Source organism: Muscardinus avellanarius (assembly GCF_963383645.1).
Source record: "Muscardinus avellanarius genome assembly, chromosome: 10".
NCBI lineage: Eukaryota > Metazoa > Chordata > Mammalia > Rodentia > Gliridae > Muscardinus > Muscardinus avellanarius.
Window position 1 is genome coordinate 47,707,865 of NC_137796.1, and position 20,600 is coordinate 47,728,464.

The window sequence follows — 20,600 nt, forward strand, 5'->3', positions numbered from 1 at the left end:
GAACCCAGGGGCATTTGACTGCTGAGTTACCCCCTGCCCTATTTTTTATTCTTTATTTTGAAACCGGGTCTCACTGAGTTGCAGAGGGTCTCACTAAGTAGCTGAGGCTGTCCGCGAACCAGGATACTCCAGTCTCAGCCTCCCCAATGCTGGGATTACAAGCATGTGCCACCACGCCCGGCTTAAATTGCTCATTTAACTCTTAAGGTAACTCAATTCTAAGTTTATTTCCCCAAATCTGGGCATGGTGGCGCATGCTTGTAATCCTTGTGCTTGGGAGGCTGAGACAGGAGGATAGCAGGTTCATAGCCAGCCTCAGCTACTTAATGAGGCCCTCCCCAACTTAGTGAGACCCTGTTTCAAAATAACAGATAAAATAGGGCTGGGGGTATATCTAGGAAGTAAAATGCCCCTGGGTCCTATCCCCAAGTACCCCCACACACAAAAATTTACTTTTCCTTCCATTTTCCCCCACTTTGGTGCTGGGGTTTGAATCCAGGGGTGTTCTACCTCTGAACAACACCTCCAGATCTTTTTACTTTTTATTTTAAAACAGAGCTTCAGTGGGGCGTGGTGGCACATGCTTGTAATCCCCGTGCTTGGGAGGCTGAGACAGGAGGATCGCACGGGTTCGAAGCCAGCCTCAGCTACTTAGTGAGGCTTCAACAAGTTAGTGAGACCCCGTTTGCAAATAAAGTATAAAATAGGTCTGAGAGTGTAACCTGGAGATAGAAAAGCACTGGGTTCCACCCCCAGTTCCACAAAAAATAAAAAAAAAACAAATTTTCACTAAGTTTCTAAGGGTCTTTCCTCAGACCTGCGCTCTTCCTGTCTCGGTCTCCCAGGTACTCTGCTTGCAGGTGATCCCGCTGTCCCCTCTTTCTTTTGCTACTATTTTTTTATCTCGAGATTTTGTTATTTTGGGTTAGCTTTCATTCAACATTCTTTTTGCTTTTCTCTCAATTCTGAGGGTTTTTTTTTTTTTTTGACATTGGAAAAGTTACTTAACAATCCTGTGAACTTGAAGACCCTTTGTGGAGATTTGGCAGTTCTTAATATTTTGCCTCCTCTGCTCTACCTCTCAGTGTGTGTGTGTGTGTGTGTGTGTGTGTGTGTGTGTGTGTGTGTGTTCTGAGTTTTGTGTCTCAGAAATCTTTTCCTGCCCTATATACTTGCCTAGGCATTTTTTTTTTTTTTTTTTTGTGGTACTGGGGTTCCTGGAAGCCCTTCTACCTCCGGGCTACACTCCCAGACCTATTTTTACATTTTTATTTGGAAACAGGGTCTCCTAAGCCAGCGTGTGTGGCTGGCTTCGAACCTGCGCGATCCTCCTGTCTCTGCACCTGCGCGATCCTCCTGTCTCTGCCTCCCAAGCGCGGGGATTACAAGCGTACGCCACCACACCCGGTTTGCCTAGGCATTTTCAAAAGACTCAGTCTTCTCTGTTGTCACTTAACCAACAGAGATCCTTTTGGAGCGGGGAATCAAAAACTGTACCTCTTCACCTCACTGTGTACAGACTCACTCTCTTTCCTGGACCCAGGGTGACAGCCTGGGGTCTTCGCTGCACAAGCCACCCCTGGGCCCAGGGCCCTTGTCACGGTGACTATCCAGGTGGAAGGTGGGTTTGAGACGGGATGACAGCAGGGTAGGATAGAATATAAGAAATAGGTAGAGAGAAGAGTGAAAGGAAGGAGAAACAAAATATAACTTAAATAGAACATCCTGTCCGGGTGTGGTGTGCTCACCTGTAATTCCAGTACTTGGGAGGATGAGACAGAAGAATTGAAGGTTTGAGGACAGCCTCAGCAATGTAGCTCAGTAAACTAGTGAGAGCCTATCTCAAACTAAACAAATAAACGGGGGTTTAGCCCACAGAATTCATTCTGCCCTGAATTCATTCTACAGTACCGTAAAACAAACAAAATCCTAGTGCTAGCTGGGCATGGTAGCATACACTGGCAATCCCTATAACTGGGAGGCTGAGACAAGAGTGTTGAAAGTTTGAGGCCAGCCTCAGCAATTTAGTGAGTAACCAGGGCTGGGGCAGTGTGGCTAGGAAGTAGAATGTGCCTGGATTCAATCCCCACTAAAAACAAAACAAACAAACAAAACCACCTGGTGCTAAAGTTCCTCAGATCCCAGGTCTATCTCTCCTAAATTCCTGGGGAATTTATAAAATTTAAAGTTAACATCACAAAACCTAGAATTGTCCTGCGCACTGTTGGAAGAAGGGTATAATATCTTGGGATTTTCCAGTTAATCTGTGATCAGATGACGACCACCATCAGCCTGAAGCTGCGGTGGGTGAGCAGACCACAGACCGCTGTGACCCCCGCCTGAGGTCACCCTCACACAGCTGCCAGTGCCCACACTTCACCGAGTTCCCTTTAAAAGAAGAGCCATGAGCCCCCAAATGGGTCTTTCTTGAGATGGCCCTCATTCACCCTCATATGTATATTCTTTTCTTTCCTAAATAAGTCTCTGTGTCTCTGACTGGTGTGTGCTGTAATTCTTTTCTGTCACGCTTAAGCCAAGGACCCTGCCTGTCCTGAGGTGAGATTCCCCTCCCTGGGAATTCCTCAGATCTTTTTTTTTTTTTTTTGGTGGTACTGGGGTTCCTGGAAGCCCTTCTACCTCCGGGCTACACTCCCAGACCTATTTTATATTTTTATTTAGAAACAGAGTCTCCTAAGCCAGCACGCGCGGCTGGCTTCGAACCTGCACGATCCTCCTGTCTCTGCCTCCCAAGCGCGGGGATTACAAGCGTGCGCCACCACGCCTGGCCTTCCTCAGATCTTTAATAGAATCAACCCTTCTCCCGTAACAAATACAGTTTATTACATTATATTTAAGTGCTGCTACTCGTCTTAGTCCATTTCCCCCTGTTATGACAGCATACCTGAGACTGGGTGTTTATAATGAAAAAAAAATGTATTTGGCTTATGGTTTTAGGTTTGATTAGTCCAACAGGGCCTCTGGCGAGGGCTTCTGGCCACATCATCCCTTGGCAGAAGGTGGAAGGGAAAGAGAGGGGGAGAGCATGGAGCAAGGGAGAGGGGCAGATGGGTGCTCTCATGATAGTCAATCCACTCCCGCTATAAGGACACTAATACAGCCTTCATGACCTGATCATCTCTTAAAGGATTCCCCTCCCAACACTGTTGCATTGGAGAGCAAATTTCAACACAAGAACTTTGAGGAACATAGTTCAAAGCATAGCAGCAACTGGTATTCTTTTTGGAATACTTTGTAAGCTAAAAGAAGTTTAAGATTGAATTGTTGGTTTGCGATCCTTATCTAAGAGACTGAATTAAGCTGGAAAAAGGCTGGAGGTTTCATAGCTCCATCCGCAAAGCCACAGTTTCAATCCCAAGTAAATGAGTCCAGGTATATAGCTGGCCCCCGTCCTGCCTCCTGGTGGTCCCTATTCACACCCAGGACCTCCGCCATCAGCCCAAGGCTCCCACCCACGAGGAAGCTGGCATAGGCCTGGCACAAATCTGGTCCTCCACGCCCGCTGGACCATTAGCAGCTCTGCCTTCCTCAGACCTCCACTGGTGTTGGGGGACGACCAGAACACCTCTCTTTCATAATTTAACAATACTTCATGAGCTCTACCAGTGAGCTAGACGCTGGTCTATAATTCAGATAAAAGTCACCAGGAGGAACTATCACACTAGCAGGGAAGGCAGAGAAGCCAGCTAGCAGAGGGGCTTCCTAGAATATGCTTGGGGTGACACACGTTTCAAGGGAGTGAAACGGGCTGAGTGGATGGGATTCTACACAGGGTGCTCTGAATGGGTGCGATGATGCACGCCTGTAATCCCAGTACTTGGGAGGCTGAAACAGCAGGATCACAGGTTCGAGGCCAGCCTCAGCAACTTAACATGACTCTTAGTAGAACAATGAGCCCCTGTTTTCACACATGCAGGTGTATATATGCACACAGACACACGTGTGCACATGCACACACATATGCACACGGTGGTCAGGGCCAAAATTTGAAGAAGGTGGAGGAATGAGCTGGGCAGACATGAGATTTCCTAGGCAGAGGAAATCTCTGCTGCTTAAGGCTCTGGGGCAGAAGCATGCTTGGAATGTTCCAGAAGTAGCAGGGAGGCTGAGCAGGGGAGGTGTCTGTATATACTGTGGGGTGGGGGCTCTAAGCCTCCCCCCAGCATGCCTAGGTCCTCATCTGGAGAGCCCCAGGTGCTTCTCAACTACAGGACACATTTTATTTGGCCTATAAAGTGTTTTTTTTTTAAAAAAAAAAAAACCTACAAAACTACCAACATTTAAAAACCTGATGAGCCAGGGAGGGTGGTGCACGCTTGTAATCCCAGCGTTTGGGAGGCTGAAATGGGAGGATCACAGTTCGGAGACAGCCTCAGCTACTACTTAGTGAGGCCCTTTGCAACTCAGTGAGACCCTGCTTCAAAATAAAGAATAAAAAATAGTGCTGGGGATCCGGGCGTGGTGACATATGTTTGCAATCCCAGCACTTCAGAAGCTGAGACAGGAGGATTGCAAGTTTAAGGCTAGCCTCAGTTACTCAATGAGGCACTCCACAACTTAGTGAGACCTTGTTTAAAAAAGAATTAAAAAAATAAGGCTGGGGGTTTAGCTCAGAGGTAGAATGCCCCTGAGTTCCATCCCCAGTAACACACACACACACACACATACACACACACACACACATACACACACACACACACCCCTGATGATTTTATCATAAAAGTTTACATTTTTAGGGATGGATCTCAAGAGGGTCCGTAGATGCTCAGACACCAGGTGGCACCTGTGGAAGCCAGGCAGCCATGCTCACAGCCACAACAGCCCAAGGAGGCAGCATGGGCCTCCTGCCGGCTCCTGCTTTCATCGTACAGGTGTTGCATCCTGAGACCACAGGACGAAGCCGCACAAAGTAGTCCTAGAAGCCATCTTCCCTGGCCCATCCATCTCTGTCCTTGTTCGGCCCAGGAAGTGGCACCTGGGGTTGTCACTGTGCCCACACCTTCCCAGCCCATCAGCCCAGCCTCTCAGCCTCTTCCTGGGAATGCAGGCCCCAGCCCAAATGGAGCCCCTCTCCTGGGTGGGGACACTTCCGACTCCCACACCCAGGCTGAGATATGCACAACCTTAAATAAACACCAATGAAATGGTAGAACCAAAATGATCAAAACTTGAATCCATGACTCCCAGACACACTGTGACTCTTCTCCTTCTTCTTCCTCCTCCTCCTCCCCCTCCTCCTCCTCCTCCTCTTCTCCTTCTTCTCCTCCTCCTCCTCCTCCTCCTCCTCCTCCTCCTTCTCCTTCTCCTCCTCCTTCTCCTTCTTCTTCGTGTTGGAGGTTGAACCCAAGAGCATTCTGCCTCCAAGTTACATCCCTAGCCTTATTTTATTTTATTTTGAAACAAAGTCTTGCTAAGTTGCTGAGGAACCTCATTAAGTTGCTGAAGCTGGCCTCCAATGGGCGATCCTTCTGTCTCAGCTTCTCAAGTACTTGTTTTACAGGCATGCGACACCATGCCTGTGTCTTTGATTCTGTGCTTTAATTTTTTTTAGCTTATTAGCTGGGCGTGGTGGCGCACACTTGTAATCCCAGTACTTGGGAAGCTGAGACAGGAGGATGGCACAGGTTCGAAGCCAGCCTCAACAGCTTAGTGAGGCTCTCAGCAACTTAGTGAGACCCTGTTTCCAAATAAAATATAAAATAGGTCTGGAGGTGTAGCCTGGAGGTAAAGGCCCCTGGGTTCCATCCCCAGTACCCCCCCCACAAACATTTAGCTGATTAGTTCTCATTGGTGTTTTATCATTGTATCTAATCCTGAGATTTGTATGGATACCTTCCTACATGCACATAGCATTGTTTGGCCTTTTCCCGACCTAGCCCTTCCCTCCTTCCTCTCTCCCAGACCCCTTCCACTGATCATGCTTTAGTCTCTCTTCTATTTTCTTGAGGTCTCTTTTTCTCTCCAGTTCTGTGCTTTAATTTTAGTTCCTAAAAACTTCGTGATGTTCAGAAACTATCTGTAGGCTTGGTTTTTCTCACTTTGCAACAATTCCCAGGATACTGAAAAAAATCACAGGCTATTGTAGCTTCAACATGTTCTTCCAAGGGCAAGATGATTCCCAAAGCAGCATGAAGGAAAAACACTTTAAATATTATTATCTATATGGTATATATTAATTTATAAAATACGGCCAGGTGTGGTAGCACACACCTGTCATCCCAGTTCTTGAGAGACTGAGGCCGGAGGGTCACACATTCAAGGACAGCCTCAGCAAGTAGTGAGACTCTCAACAGCCTAGCAAGACTCTGCTTCAAAACAAAACAAAAAAATCAGGCTAGGGGTGTAGCTCAGAAGTGAAATGCCCCTGGGTTCAATCTCCAGTATAACACACACACACACACACACACACACACACACACACACACACACACACACATTTATTTGTATCTATACAAATATATCCTGGTAATTGTTGCAAAGTGAGAAAAAAATATATATATAGTATGTTTAAGAGAGAGTGTCATCCTTCTGTATCTGTGGGTTCTTCAATCAACTACTGAACAAAAATATTTAAAAAATTGTGTTTGTACTGAGTTATATAGACTTTCTTCCTGATCATTATTTCCTAAATAAAATAGTATAACAACTATTTACATAGTATTTACATTCTATTGGGCATCACAGGTAATCTAGAGGTGATTTAAAGCATATGGGAGGATGTGTGTAGATTCCATGCAAATGTTCTGTCATTTTATAATAAGGGGTTTGAGCATCTGAGGAATTGGGTGCCCCAGGTGCGGGTAGGGCTAGATTATTATGCACAGATACTGACTGAGAGATGGCTGTATGCTCATTTAAAATATGTCTAAAGTCAAACCAACCTGAAAGACTCACCCCAAAAGAGACCCAACCCAACCAATGCATCCACTCCACTCCCTGGAGCCCCTTCGCTCGGATATTAGGGCTACAGGGCACAGGGGACCTCAGGTCCTCCTGGCCATACACCCTAGGCCCCGCTGCAGCCCAGCACACACTTAGATGCCCTATGCTGGGTCCAGACTAGGAAAAAATTATGACTGGCTTGGGTTGAATATAAGCTCATAAACATCTGTGGATCCGGACATTAAATCATGGTGATTAGATTTTGTGTGTGTGTGTGGCACTAGGGATGGAACCCAAACGCATTCTATCTCCAAGCTACATTCCCCCTCTCCACAATTTTTATTCTTTATATTTGAAACAGGGTCTTACTAAGTTGCAGAGTGTCCTCACTAAGTAGCTGAGGCTGGCCACAAACCTGCCATCCTGTCTGAGCCTCCCAAATACTGGGATTACAAGCATGCACCACTATGCCTAGCTGGATTAGATCTGTATCTTTTTGAACTTGACAAAAATTTCTAAATAGTGGTCCTCTAGATTGAAATCAGTCCTTAGATGTGTTTTGTTTGACCTTCATGATTTTTTTAAAAAATCTGAGTCCATGGTGGGTGTGGTGGCTCACACTTGTAATCCTAGTACTTGGGAGGCTGAGACAGGAGGATGGCAGGTGTGTGGCCAACCTCAGCAACTGAGGCCCTCTGCAACTTAGTGAGACCCTCTTTCAAAATAAAAAGTAAAATAGGGCTGGGAGTGTAGCTCAGAGGTAGAATGTCCCTAGGTTTAACCCCTATAATCAAAATAAATAAATAAGTAAATAAATAAGTAAATTTGAGCCCATGCTGGGCATGGTGGAACATGCCTATAATCCAGTAAGTAAGAAGTTGAGACAGGAGGATCACAGGTTTGAGGCCTGTCTCAGCAATTTAGCCAGACTCTGTTTCAGAACAAAATAAGGCCAGGGGTGTGGCTCACAGGTAGAATGCTCCTAGGTTCAATCCCCACTACAAAAATAAAAAGAAGCCGGGCGTGGAGGTGCACGCTTGTAATTCCCATGAGGATCGCGCAGGTTCGAAGCCAGCCTAGCTGGCTTAATAGAGCCTGTTTCCAAATAAAATATAAAATAGGTCTGGGAGGTAGAAGGGTTCCATCCTCAGTATCTCTCTCACACACACACACACACACACACACACACAAAAAAAAAAAAAAAAAAAAAAAAAAAAAAACTGGAGGCAGCTTGCAGCTTATAATATTGGGAATTTCCCATAAAGGGTTCAATTTTCTGATATCTATTTAAAATGTAGCAACCATTGGAGAGCCCTTCGTGTGTGTGTGTGTGTGTATGTGTGTGTGTGTGTGTGTGTGTGTGTGTGTGTGTGTGTGTTTACTGGCAATTGAACCCAGGGGCCTTCTACCTCTGAGCTATACTCCTACTCCCAGCCCTATTTATTTATTTTTTTATTTTTTTGTGGTACTGAGGATGGTACCCAGGAGCTTTCTACCTCCAGGCTACATTCCCAGACCTATTATATATATATATTTGTTGTTGGTGGTGGTGTTTGTTTGTTTGTTTGTTGGTGGTACTGGGGTTCCTGGAAGCCCTTCTACCTCCGGGCTACACTCCCAGACCTATTTTTACATTTTTTATTTGGAAACAGGGTCTCCTAAGCCAGCACGTGCAGCTGGCTTCGAACCTGCGCGGTCCTCCTGTCTCTGCCTCCCAAGCACGGGGATTACAAGAGTGTGCCACCACTCCCGGCTAAGACCTATTTTATATCTTATTTGGAAACAGAGTCTCATTAAATTACTGATAGCCTCACTAAGCTGCTGAGGCTGGCTTCGAGCCTGTGTGATCCTCCTGTCTCAGCCTCCCAAGTACTGGGATTACAAGTGTGAGCCATCACACCCAGTTTGTTTTAATTCTTTTTATTTTGAAACAGGATCTCACCAAGTTGTTGAGGGTCTCACTAAGTTGCTGGCGTTATACTCAAACTTACTACCCTCTTTTCTCAATAAGTACTGATATTACAGGCATGCACCACCATGCCCTGACTCTTCATGGTTTTAATTAAATGTTTTTTTTTTTTTTTTAAGGCAGTGCATTTCTGGGACGTAAACTTCAAAAGGTACAGAAGGAATGTGATAATGGTGAGTTCCACCCCCACTGTATCCTCAGCCTTTCAGGTCCCCTTTCCAGAAACCGCCATGGGGCAAACGTTCAAAGATGTTTTATCCTAATCCAAGTCGAGGTCTCTGTATTATAGCACACTCTGCCGTGTCCCTGCACCTGCTTCATTCCCTTCAAGATCCCTGAGAGACACTCCTCTGCCCACGGTACTTGCTACAGCTCGTCTTTCCATAGGACAGTGGTTGTCCAGTTACCCAGCTGCCACCATGCCTTATGGCCTCACGCCTGTCCTGCTTCATTCTCCATTCTTGCCTGGCCCTGTGGCCTCTGCGCAGGATAGTGCCTTGGAGCCCACACCGCCACTCCGATGCCTGCAGTTCCTAAGACTTCCAGCAGAGGGAGACGCCACCTGCTCCCAAGACCACCAGGGGTCTTCCCAGGGACTTTCAAGCTAACTGGTGAGCTGGGAGGAGATACTATCTGACCAGGCACAAATACCCCTTAACTGGACCACCCTCTCCGTGCTCTGTTCTATCTCCCTCTTGGCCCCCAACTCTGAAGGCCACCCTGAGTGCTCCTCCCCTCCCTATGGGGGTGGCAGGAGGCCTCCCCTAGTTCTGAGATTGAGCAATCGCTCCAGGAAGCACATTGCTAGCTCCCCGGCCTCCCACCCTGACAAGAAGTGGGGTCCTTCTCCCTGCCCCCACTTCCCTGAGCCTGGCCCTAAGCTCCCTTTTGCTGGCCTGCCGTCCATACTCCCCACAGCACCCTCTCCCTGGCCTGGTGCCTGCAGGCCTCCCCACCCCCGCGGTGGTGTTGGGGGTCGCCTGGAGTCCAGCTGGTGGCCAGTGCAGAGCCACCCCTTTCCTGGCCCTGCCCCTCCCTGTGACCCCAATCCTCGGCCAGCCGCTCAATGGCCCCTTGTTCTCCATCCAGCCCCCAGACAAAAGTCCCTCTGTCTAAGAGGGCGGAATTGGGGGGAGGGGTACCCCCAACGGGGACCATGTGGGGGCCTGTACAGACCCCAGCCGGAAGGAATGCTGCCAGGAGGGGACAGAAGAGGGAGGGGAGGGGTGGGGCCTTGTGCAGTGAGGGGTGGGGGAACTTACCTCGATGGGAGGCAGCCCCCACTTGGGTGCCCACTCTGTCCACCCAGCCAACTGGTTTCCACCACCTTGGGAAGCACATAGACTAGGGAACACAGCCTGGTGCTGCGGAGCTGGTACACAGTCCCCCCAGGACAGCTGGGGAACAGTAGCTTGGTCTGAGGACCCAGAGGGTCCCCCATCCCCCTACCCCAACCCAACCAGGCTCTCCAGCAGCGCTCCCTGTACCCAGTGTCTCCTCCAAGTATTGACCTTGGTCATATCAGCATCTTCTACAACCCTTAAACTGTGTCAACAGAGAGAGTGCCCTGAAGGGGACTTTCAGTCCCTCTCAGTGGCCAGCAATCCCTCCCCCAAGCAAAACACACAACCGGAGACCCAGCACTTAGGTAGTCATACCCACACGTGACCTTCCTCTCGTGGTGGTGCACACCTGCAATCCCAGTGACTTGGGAGGTTGACACAAGAGGACCGCAGGTTTGCAGCCAGCCTCCGCAGCTTAGCAAATCCCTCCGCAATTTAGCAAGACTCTGTTTCAAAAATAAAAAGTAAAATAAAGCCGGGCGTGGTGACGCACACTTGTAATCCCAGCATTCGGGAGACTGAGACCGGAGGGTCGTGGTTCACAGACAGCCTCAGCTTCTTAGTGAGGCCCTCTGCAACTCAGTGAGATCCAGTTTCAAAATAAAGAATAAAAAATAGGGTAGCGGGTGTGCAAATGCCCCTGGGTTCCATCCCCAAACCCGAAAAAAATAAAATAAAATAGGACTGGGGGTATAGCTCAGAGGTAGAACACTCCAGTATGCCCTCCCACAAAAACCCCTGAACCTTCCCCCTTTGAAGTTTCTTTCAGGGTTTGGGAGAATGAAAAAAGCCTTTACCCATCCGGCTTTCTTCCCCTTACCTGAGGCTGTTGTGACCCCAGAAAGCTCCCGGCAGGCCTGGCCGCTGTGGCTGGGAGGGGGTGGAGCTGTCTCTTTAAGAGCAGGAATGGGGTGGGGAGGCGCTGAGCCCTAGGGAGACCGGCTAGCTCTCTACCTGCCCAGGTTTGCTTAGGGTGTGGCAGCTGCGGATAAAGGCAAGGCTCGGATTGCTCCGGCTTGGTAGCCCGCTTTCTCCCGGAGCCTCCTCTGAGCTGAAGAGCGGCACAGGTGAGCAGCCAGGGTCCCTCCCGCTAAGCCCCCAGGCTCTGCCCCCAAACTCTCTCTGTCTCTCTCCACTGCCGCTGCCACAAAGCCATGCCTTTAAAGACCCTAGAATCTTTCACTTCCAGGTCCTTTTCTGAGGGCCACAGATAGGAGGAAGTCCCCTCCCTCCGCCTCCCGTCCCTTGGTGCTACCGACCCTCCCTCAGCATTCTCCTCTCTGGGAAGGGGCCAGGGCAAGGCCTACTAGTGGGGCAGGGTATGTGGAAAAGCTGGTAGTGTCTGCGTAGATTGGGGGTGTCTAAGGGGACCAGAGGTATCTGGGTAAGGGGTGCCTGGGTGGATAGGGACCTCTAAGTAGATGGGGGTATCTTGGTGCATGGCGTGTGTCTGGCGGACAATAGGTGACTGCGTAGACATAGGGCCTCTACATGGGAGGCATGTAGGCTCTGAAACTCCTCAGGAAAGGGGGGTGTTGTTGCTGGGAGAAGCTGTAAAATGGAAGCGGATTAGGAGATGTTGGGACATGGAGGAGGAGGGGTCCTTCGCCACCATCTTGGAGGAGCAGAGGAATAGCAGAGGACGGAGGACAGACACAGCCTTCAGGCAGGCACTGGGGCCTCTGTGGTGGGGAAGGGGCAGAGTGGCGTGGACGGAGAGCATCCAGCTGGGGCCACTTCCTCCCCACACCTGTCCCCACCTGTGGCCAAGTGGGAAGCAAGCAAGGGCCTGAACTGGGTGGTGAGAGCAGACGACTGGCTTCCGCCTTCGCAAGTGCCTGGGCTGGGAATCCTGGGCAGAGCCCTGGAGGTGCTGACTCTGTTGCCCCCAGTGGCCTCCGCTGGTCTGCTGGTTCTCAGCTGCTGGGTGGCTCCCTGGGAATGGGGTAGCTGGCCTCATGGGCTGGGGGTCGGAGCAGCCCATGGAAAGAGGCCTAAGCAGTGAGACGCTGCAGTCACCAGTGATCTGACTGAACAAGTGTCTGGTGCTGAGAGGAACACCCGCGTGAGCTGGGCACCCAGCAATCTTCAGCTGTTATTGCTAGTATTTGTGTCATTGTGAGGTGAAAGAGCCTCAAGAAGGGGCTTTAGATGACAGGCAATGAGTGTACTCTCAGGGCAGCACTCCTGATCGCCATGATGTCCTGCCCACCACCAGCTCCAGCTCTCTCCAGAGCTTTGTGGGGTCTAGATGCCTGAGTGATTCTCTAAAGTTACAGTCTCGTCTCTCTCTCTCTCTCTCTCTCTCTCTCTCTCTCTCTCTCTCTCTCTCTCTCTCTCTCTCTCTCTCGTACTAGGGATTAAACCCAGGCATGCAAGCTACACTCTCAGCCCAATTTTATTTCTTATTTGGAAACAGAATCTCACTAGGTTGCTGAGAGCCTCATTGAGTTGCCGAGGCTGGCTTTGAACTCACTATCTCAGACTCCCAAGTACTGGGATTGCAAGTGGGTGCCACCACACTTAGTTTACAGCTGCTCTTTCTGCAAGAAATGGATGTTCTAGCTAAAATTATGGGTCTCAACCTGGGATTAGCAGAAAGCTGAGAGGATTCCCTGGCCAGGGGTGGTTCGGGGAGATGGAGGAGTCTGAGGGCATGAAGTTGAAGTGGGACACTGCGTCGCTGCGTCGTCAGTGGCTGAACTCGGCAGAGTCTCCTCCCTGCGCATGGCTGGCCTCAGGGCTTCTGGGGATGGAAGGAATGAAACAGTGAGCTCACTAGGCCGTGAGCAGCACAGGGGGATGGGTGAGTGTTAGCAATCAAGACTATGACTACGTGACAGGGATCCTCTGTGATCCCAACACTCAAGAAGCCGAGACAGGAGGATGGCAGGTTTGAGGCCAGCTTCAGCCACTTAGTGAGAACCTCGGCAACTTAGTAAGACCATGTTTCAAAGTAAAAAATAAAATAGGGCTCCGTGTGGTGACACAGTAATCCCAGCACTTGGGAGGCTGAGACAAGAGGATCACAGGTTCAAGAAGAGCTTCAGCAATGTAGCAAGTCTCTCAGCAACCTACAGAGACCCTGTTTCCAAATCTAAAGTAAGCCTGGCATGGTGGCGCACGCTTGTAATCCCATTTGGGAGGCTGAGACAGGAGGATTGCAGTTCACACCCAGCCTCGGCTACTTACTGAGGCCCTTTGCAACTCACTAATACCTTGTCTCAAAATAAAGAATAAAAAAATAGGTCTCAGGGTATAGCTCAGAGGTAGAATGTCCCTGGGTTCCATCCAGGTACAGAAAAAAACAATCTAAAATAAAAAGGACTAGGGGAGCTATGGAGATCAGTGTAGAGATTCCTCAGAAAACTGGGAACCGATTCACTCCATGATCCAGTTATACCACTCCTGGGTATCTTTCCAAAGGGACTGAAATGAAAGAACTACAGAAACATATGCATACCCATGCTCCTGGCAGCACAATTCACAATAGCCAAACTATGGAACCAACTTAAATATCTATCAGCAGATGAATGATGGATTATGGGAAATACACACAATGGAATTCTACTCAGCAATAAAGAAGAACAAAATTATGTCATTTGCATAGGGAACATTATGTTCAGTGAGGTTAGCCAGTCCCAGAACGTGAAGGGTCCCATGTTTTCTTTAATATGTGGCAGCACCAGAGGGGCTCCAGATAATGAAGGAGAAACCTCAGTGGGGCCAGGGAGGTGGTCTAGGGGAAGAGTGAGGATCAATGAAGGAATTACTAGCATTGGCTTTGTGTACATATGTGAAAATACCAATGTCGATTTCAGTACCCTGTATGGGACGAAGGAGATGGGGAGGGAGTGGGGGGCACTAAGTCCTGTGTGCACGTGTGCAGTTGTAACATGATTCACATTATGATGTGAGACTATAATGCACCAATATATATATACAGGATATATATACTGTATATATAGTGTGTTATATATACACAGTAATATATATATATGTAGTATGTAGTATATATGTATGTATGGCTGGCTGGCTGGCTGGCTGGCTGGCTAGGGGATGTAGTTCAGAGGTAGAATACCCCTGAGTTCAACCCCCAAAATAAAAAACAAAAGCAAACAAGAAAAATTCCCAAAAAATCTGTGAGTGTAGGCAGCAGTTGGGCAGGGGTCCTCAGCAGCCCCTGGGGCAGGAGGATAGACACCAGGACAGCAAAGGAGGGAAGGTGTCATCTCCATGCTGGGCAGGTCTACCTGGAGAAAGAGAGAGTGTGGGCTGCCAGGAGCTTGTCAAGGCCTGGGCAGCGCGGGGGCTGGGTGGGAAGCTGCAGAGGCTGGGGTTCAGAGGCAGAGCTGAGCTGGGCCGAGGATGGGGTGAGACAGAGGACTGGGGTCGGGGAGGATCGTGAGTGGGGCTGAGGGCCAGGGTAGGGTGAGACAGAAGGTGAAGCTGGAGCTGCTACCAGGTCCACCTTGTCCTCCCATGACCCCCAACCCTGTAGCCTGGCATCGTTTCTCCCTACATCCTGCCCCGCTGCCCACGGGCCAGCTCAGCCCCCAGCCTTCGGTCTGTGAAGTCTGGGCAGAGCCGGGCAGGCTCCAGGCTGTCTGTGGGAGACACTCCCTGGAACCCGGGCCTCCTGCCACCTGGCTGCCAACACCCTGTTTCCCAAAACACCCCGAGGCCCCCGCCGTCCTCAGAACAGCCACGGGGGAGACTGGCTTGGTTTAAATCCAGCCTCCCAGCCTAGTCACCTTGGGCCCTAACCTTCACTTCTCAGAGCCTCAGTTTCCCCTTTTATAAGATGGGGACCACAGCAGGCAATGCCTCCCCCAGTCACTGGCTGAAAGCCTAAAGTCCCTGTGGGAAGCCCTGACAGTTGCCCCTCCTTGGCTCTGGACTCCCTCCCATCATTCCCTGGCTAGGCTCAGTGCCAGCATTCCTGCATGGCTCCTGGGTGGAGAACAGGGTGTGGGGCCAGCGTTTTAGGACCCCACATCCTGGTGGTCCTGCTCATGCTGTATCTGCCCGGGACCCCTCTAGGCCAGCGCTGACATGGAGGAGGTGGCCCTGAGCACGCTCGTCTTCCTGGCCGGTGAGTGTCGGGCCCTGAGCTGCCTCTTCCTCTGGCCCCCCAAGCCTCATGGGTTTCTGTCTCCCCTGGGGAGGTGGTGATTATTAAGGACGGCATCTCCTTGAAGGCAAAAGTGTCACACTCATGACTTCAAGGGACACACAAGGACGAGGCTTCTTACAGCAGCCCAAAGGTCACTGTCTTGTAAATCTTCTGCGGATCAAGAAGAAAGCTTCCCGGAGCTGCTGAGTCTTTAGCGCCTCCCTGACATTTTACTCTAAGAAGCAACTCGGGCCCAGGAGAGATGTAGCAAATGACTAGGACACATTGTGCCTTGGTTTCCCTACCTCAAAAACAAGGGGAAATAATAGCACCCCCTCACAGTCACTGTGAGGATTAAATAACTTTTTTTTGTTTGTTTGTTTTGGTGGTACTAGAGGTGGAACCCAGAGGCTTTCTACCTCTGGGCTATACTCCCAGACCCATTTTATATTTTATTTGGAAACAGGGTCTCAATAAGTTGCTGAGAGCCTCACTAAGTAGCTGAGGCTGGCTTCGAACCTGCACAATCCTCCTATCTCAGCCTCCCAAGCGTAGGGATTACAAGCGTGCGCCACCACGCCCGGCTATAACTTAATATTTGAAAAGCACTCAAAGCCGGGTGTGCTGACACACATCTGTAATCCCTATACTTGGGAGGCTGAGACAGGAAGATCACAGGTTCAAGGACAGCCTCGGCAACTTAGCAAGGACCCCAGCAACCTAGTGAAACCCTATTTCAAAATAAAAATAAAATAGGGCTTGGGTGTATCTCAAAGATGGAATGTTCCTGGGTTTGATACCCAGTACAAAAAAACAAAGAAAAGAAAAGAAGAGAAAAGAAAAAAAAAATAGAGAGAGGGAGGGAGAGAGAGATAAGAAAGACAGAAAAAAGAAGCCTTATAATGAGGGCACAATGTGTACCCTTTAAATACAATTAAAAATCATTAATCTCCCTTCCACAGAGTTTAGGCCCGGAGTTAAGGCAACAGACTGCTTTTAACCAGAATTTAATCCTAGCTTCTTTTCCTCTGTTGCATTGAGCAAAGTTGGCATTCCCTTCAGGGTGCAGATATAAAGTTACATTTTTATATAATAGTGCATCCGAATGGATAATAGTGAGTCACTTCGCAGGGGGCAGTGAGCAAACACCAGGACAGGTAGGGCGTGGATGTGGTTCTGAGCATGGCTGGCCTGGGGAAAACCAACCCTGGGAGCTGAAGCCATCTGTCTTCTCGAGGAGAAAAGTCCCAGGCTCTGCAGGAGGCATGGATTAGCCACGTGTCTGGCAACATGGGACCAGACGGTGGCCAAAAACCACCCAGAGTAGAACCTATTTCAGGTGACTCAGTTGCTCGTTGGAGTGGGCGAGTCCACATCTATAACGGGCTGGACTGAGACAGCTATATTGGGCAAAACCCCTGTGCTCCAGAGACCCTCTGCTGAGGACTAAGGTCTGAGGCCAGCACTGCCATCTCCCCTCCTTCCTGCTTGTCCCTGCCAGGTCTGCCTGCTCTGACTGCCAACGACCCAGAAGGTGAGTCAGGACCCACTGCCCCGCCCACCCCCGCCTGCTGCACCTGCAAACCCTCCCAGTCCCTGGGGTCCCCATCCCGCCTTGTCTTAGTTCATGGTCTTTTTTCTTTCCTTGCAGATAAAAACAGCCCTTTCTACTATGGTGAGAACTTGTGCCTGCCCCCAACCCCATGTACTCTTTTGTGCCAAAGGGTCCTCCACAGGGCTGGCAGAGGGTCTGATGTGGCTGGCCCCAGGGTCAGGATAGGAAGGGGTGAGGAGTGGGCACTGGACCATAAGCAAGGTGGGCTACTCTTCCCCCTGGCAACCTTGCTTTGGGGAAGAGTCTAGTCCAGCAAGGTAGGTGGACATGCTCAGGAAGGAGGGAGAGACCACCAGAAGCCATTAGGTTCAAATCTACTTGCTGAAGGCATTGTGAAAGACTTCCTGGAGGAGGTGAGCAACTCTACCAACATCCTGGTCCAGGTGTCCTGATCTGCTCCCGTCCTGCCCTCTGTCGGCTCCCTCCGCCTCCCCTCACCCCGCTGCAGCCACCCAGCTCCAGCAGGCCTTCACATGTAGCAGAAAACGCAGGCCTCAGGACTCTTGCTCCTGCTCATCCTTCTGCCTGGATCACGGTCTTCTATATATTCATCTGGCTCCCTCCTCCACGTTCTGCAGATGGCTGCTCAATTTCCTGAACACTCTGAAAGAGCTGCCCTGACTTTCTATTCCCTGCCCTGTTTCCCTTCAGATCACTATCTCCACCCGAGCCAACATGAAATGTCTTGTTTGCTTGTACACTAAGCATCAGCCCGGCTTGGGGTTTGATCTGTTCTCTATCCCCAGAGCCCTGCACATCATAGGTGCCCAATACATATTTGTCAAGTGGATGGGGAAGATGGGTGGAGGGGACCTGGGCTGGTCTTGAAGATCCTTCTGCTTTTCTCCCAGATTGGTACAGCCTCAGGGTTGGCGGGCTCATCTGTGCTGGAGTTCTATGTGCTGTGGGAATCATTGTCCTGATGAGTGAGTCTCTGGGAGGTGGCAGGAGGTAGGGGTCAAGCCCATGGGTCCCCTCCCCTGATGACTCATCTCTCTCCAACAGGTGGAAAATGCAAATGCAAATTCGGCAAGAAGCCCAGGTGAGAGGGGCCTTGGCATGCCTGCTTCATGCAGAACATTTTTCAGGCTGAAAGGGCCGAATCCTGCAGAAAGAGGATGGGCCTCCAGTTTCTGCCACCTGGATTTTCCAGGTCTACTTTTTGCAGCTAATATCCCCCAAAGGTTCCAAATCCTGAATGCTTTCCTCAGCCCTGTACAAACCCACAGTGGAAAACTAGCCAGGAAGCCATGTCAGGCAGGAGAATCCTCTCCCTGAGGGAGGACCAGCGGGGGTGGGTGTGGACCTCAACAATTCTCTTTCCCTAGTCACCGGCCAGGGGATGCCCCACCGCTCATCACTCCAGGTAAGACAGGGTCAGCAGGGACTGAAAGAAGTACAGGTGAGGGATCTCGCTCCATCCTCACAAGATGACCTGTCACCTCCCAGGCTCCGCCTACAACTGCTGAGGATGGACCAGCTGGCAAGCGCAGGAGGCCCCTTGTCTGCACCTGAGTCCTGACACCCCCCCCCCTCACCTGGCCTTGCCAGGGCCTCATCCTGAAGCTCCTGGGAGGAGCCTTTTTGTTTAATGTTTATTCCAAAATAATCTTTTCCTGGCCTGACAGCCTGCATTTTGTGTGTGTGTGTGTGTGTGTGTGTGTGTGTGTGTGTGTATGTGTGTGCACATGTGCGTGTGTTGGGGGGGCAGGTCCAAGAGGAGGTGGGCATGCGCTGGGACTGGCATGAAGCCAGGAAAAGCCAGCAGGCCTGCTCTCTCCCGCCCTGCTGGAAGGGATCAGGCCTGCTCTCTGCCTCTGCAGCCACAGGGGTCTCATGTGTAGTTTAAGATGTCCACATGGCAAATGGGGGACCCTCTGCGAGGGAAAGGGAACCCTAAGCAGGTGGAATGCTGGGGAGCTCAGATAAACACCGGGGCCCTGCCAGGAAAGCAAGGGTATAGGACCATCCCACCACAGTGGGCAAACTCAGTTAACTATTCAAATAGTAAGACTGCAAGGCCCCTCAATTACCCCGAGGCCCCATCTTATTATAACACCTTTCCAGACATCGAGATGTCCCCATGAGAACTTTAAGCAAGTCCCTATGACTCCCCTAATAATATATAATGACCAGATGGCCTTAGAATCTCCACTGAGCCTTAAATTCCCTCAAAATACCCAATACTCAATTAGGCATCCCAAATGTTCCCGTTAGCCACCCCATAAAAATCCCTAGGATGCCGGGCATGGTGGTGCACATCTGTAATCCCAGTACTTGGGAGGCTAAAACAGGAGGATTGCAGGTTAATGGCCAGCCTCAGCTACTTAGCAAGGCCCTCTGCAACTTAATGAGACCCCTTTTCAAAATAAAGAATAAAAAATAGAACTGAGGGTGGAGGTTGGAGGTAGACTGCCCCTAGGTTTAATCCTCAGTGCTACAAAAAAAAAAAAAAAAAGCCTAAGACTCGTTAAAACACCCCAAAATATCTCCTAAAATGCCCTGAGACATAACCTCAAAAAGAAAACCCACACCGGGTGTGGTGGCGCACGCTTGTAATCCCCGCGCTTGGGAGGCAGAGACAGGAGGATCGTGCAGGTTCAAAGCCAGCCGCGCGCGCTTGGCTTAGGAGACCCTGTTTCCAAATAAAAATGTAAAAATAGGTCTGGGAGTGTAGCCCGGAGGTGGAAGGGCTTCCAGGAACCCCAATACCACCAAAAAAAAAAAAAAGACCCACTATAAACTGGTACATGTTCCCTAATCACGCCTTTCTATTCCGTGAACATCGTATAAACTCCTTGCCCATAATTATCAGCCCACACGCCTTAGGCATCCTGCCGTGGCTCACCAGGAGCTGCCAAAATGCCTTTCTGGTACCTCCTCCTGTCCCTGACAGAGTTCCAGCGACACCCCAAAAACCTCACGCCATTCACAAGACCCCTCTCCCAGTGATCCCACAACGGGCAGGCGGTGCACAGCGCATTTATTGAACTCACACTTTCTAGCCTTTTGCCTGTTTCCCTTCAGGAAGGAGTACCTGGGGCTTCCCAGGTCACCTCTCAGTTCCCACTCTTTCCTCCCTCCCCGGCAGCCCCGTCCCCCAACCCCTACTCTGCTCAGGTAGAAGAGGGATGAAACTCTGAGCGTCTGCCTCTGGCGGCACATACCACGTGCACAGGCAGCAGAGGGGACCCGGAGACCAGGCAGGGAAAACTGCCCAGCAACTGTGACGTCACGGAGCGCGCACGCCTCCGCGAAGCGATTGGTCGGATTGCGCTTGGAGGGGAAGGGAATGCTCTTTCTTCGGTGCTTTCGCCAGGAGCTGATGGGTGGAAGTCCAGTGAGGGTAGAGCTTCCAGACCTTGTGGAGCTTTGCATAGATTTCAATATTCTGGCTCCACGCAGTGCCCCAGTCAGAGCTCCCAGGTTGCCTTCAGGGGAAGTATCTGCCCCCAGCCAGGAAGCTTCAGACTGGAAGGCAGCTCAGAAGGTCCAGCCGGCACAGACCCTCCAAGAGCTGGGCTAAGGCCAGGACCTGTGGCTGAGGCTCTTGGCCTGTGGTCAGTATTGCACAGGACGGGCCAGTAACTCGGGTGGGACCAGGAAGCCGGCCAAGAGGGCATCCAGCCCCTGAAGGTCTGCACACCAGGCCTCCCG

The 20,600-nt window shown here is 50.4% G+C and overlaps 1 protein-coding gene across 1 annotated transcript; it reads left to right on the plus strand.

Annotated features, from left to right (window-relative positions):
• Nucleotides 1–12,850: 12,850 nt before the first annotated feature.
• FXYD3 (FXYD domain containing ion transport regulator 3) lies at nt 12,851–18,554 on the plus strand (the record flags this gene model as incomplete). The annotated part of the gene is made up of 9 exons (XM_080703554.1): nt 12,851–12,902; nt 14,714–14,778; nt 15,256–15,307; nt 16,830–16,862; nt 16,980–17,003; nt 17,795–17,869; nt 17,949–17,985; nt 18,272–18,309; nt 18,393–18,554. The coding sequence occupies 9 exons, from the start codon at nt 12,851–12,853 to the stop codon at nt 18,410–18,412; spliced, it is 396 nt and encodes a 131-aa protein (XP_080559680.1). The 3' UTR covers nt 18,413–18,554.
• Between the last annotated feature and the right edge of the window lie 2,046 nt (nt 18,555–20,600).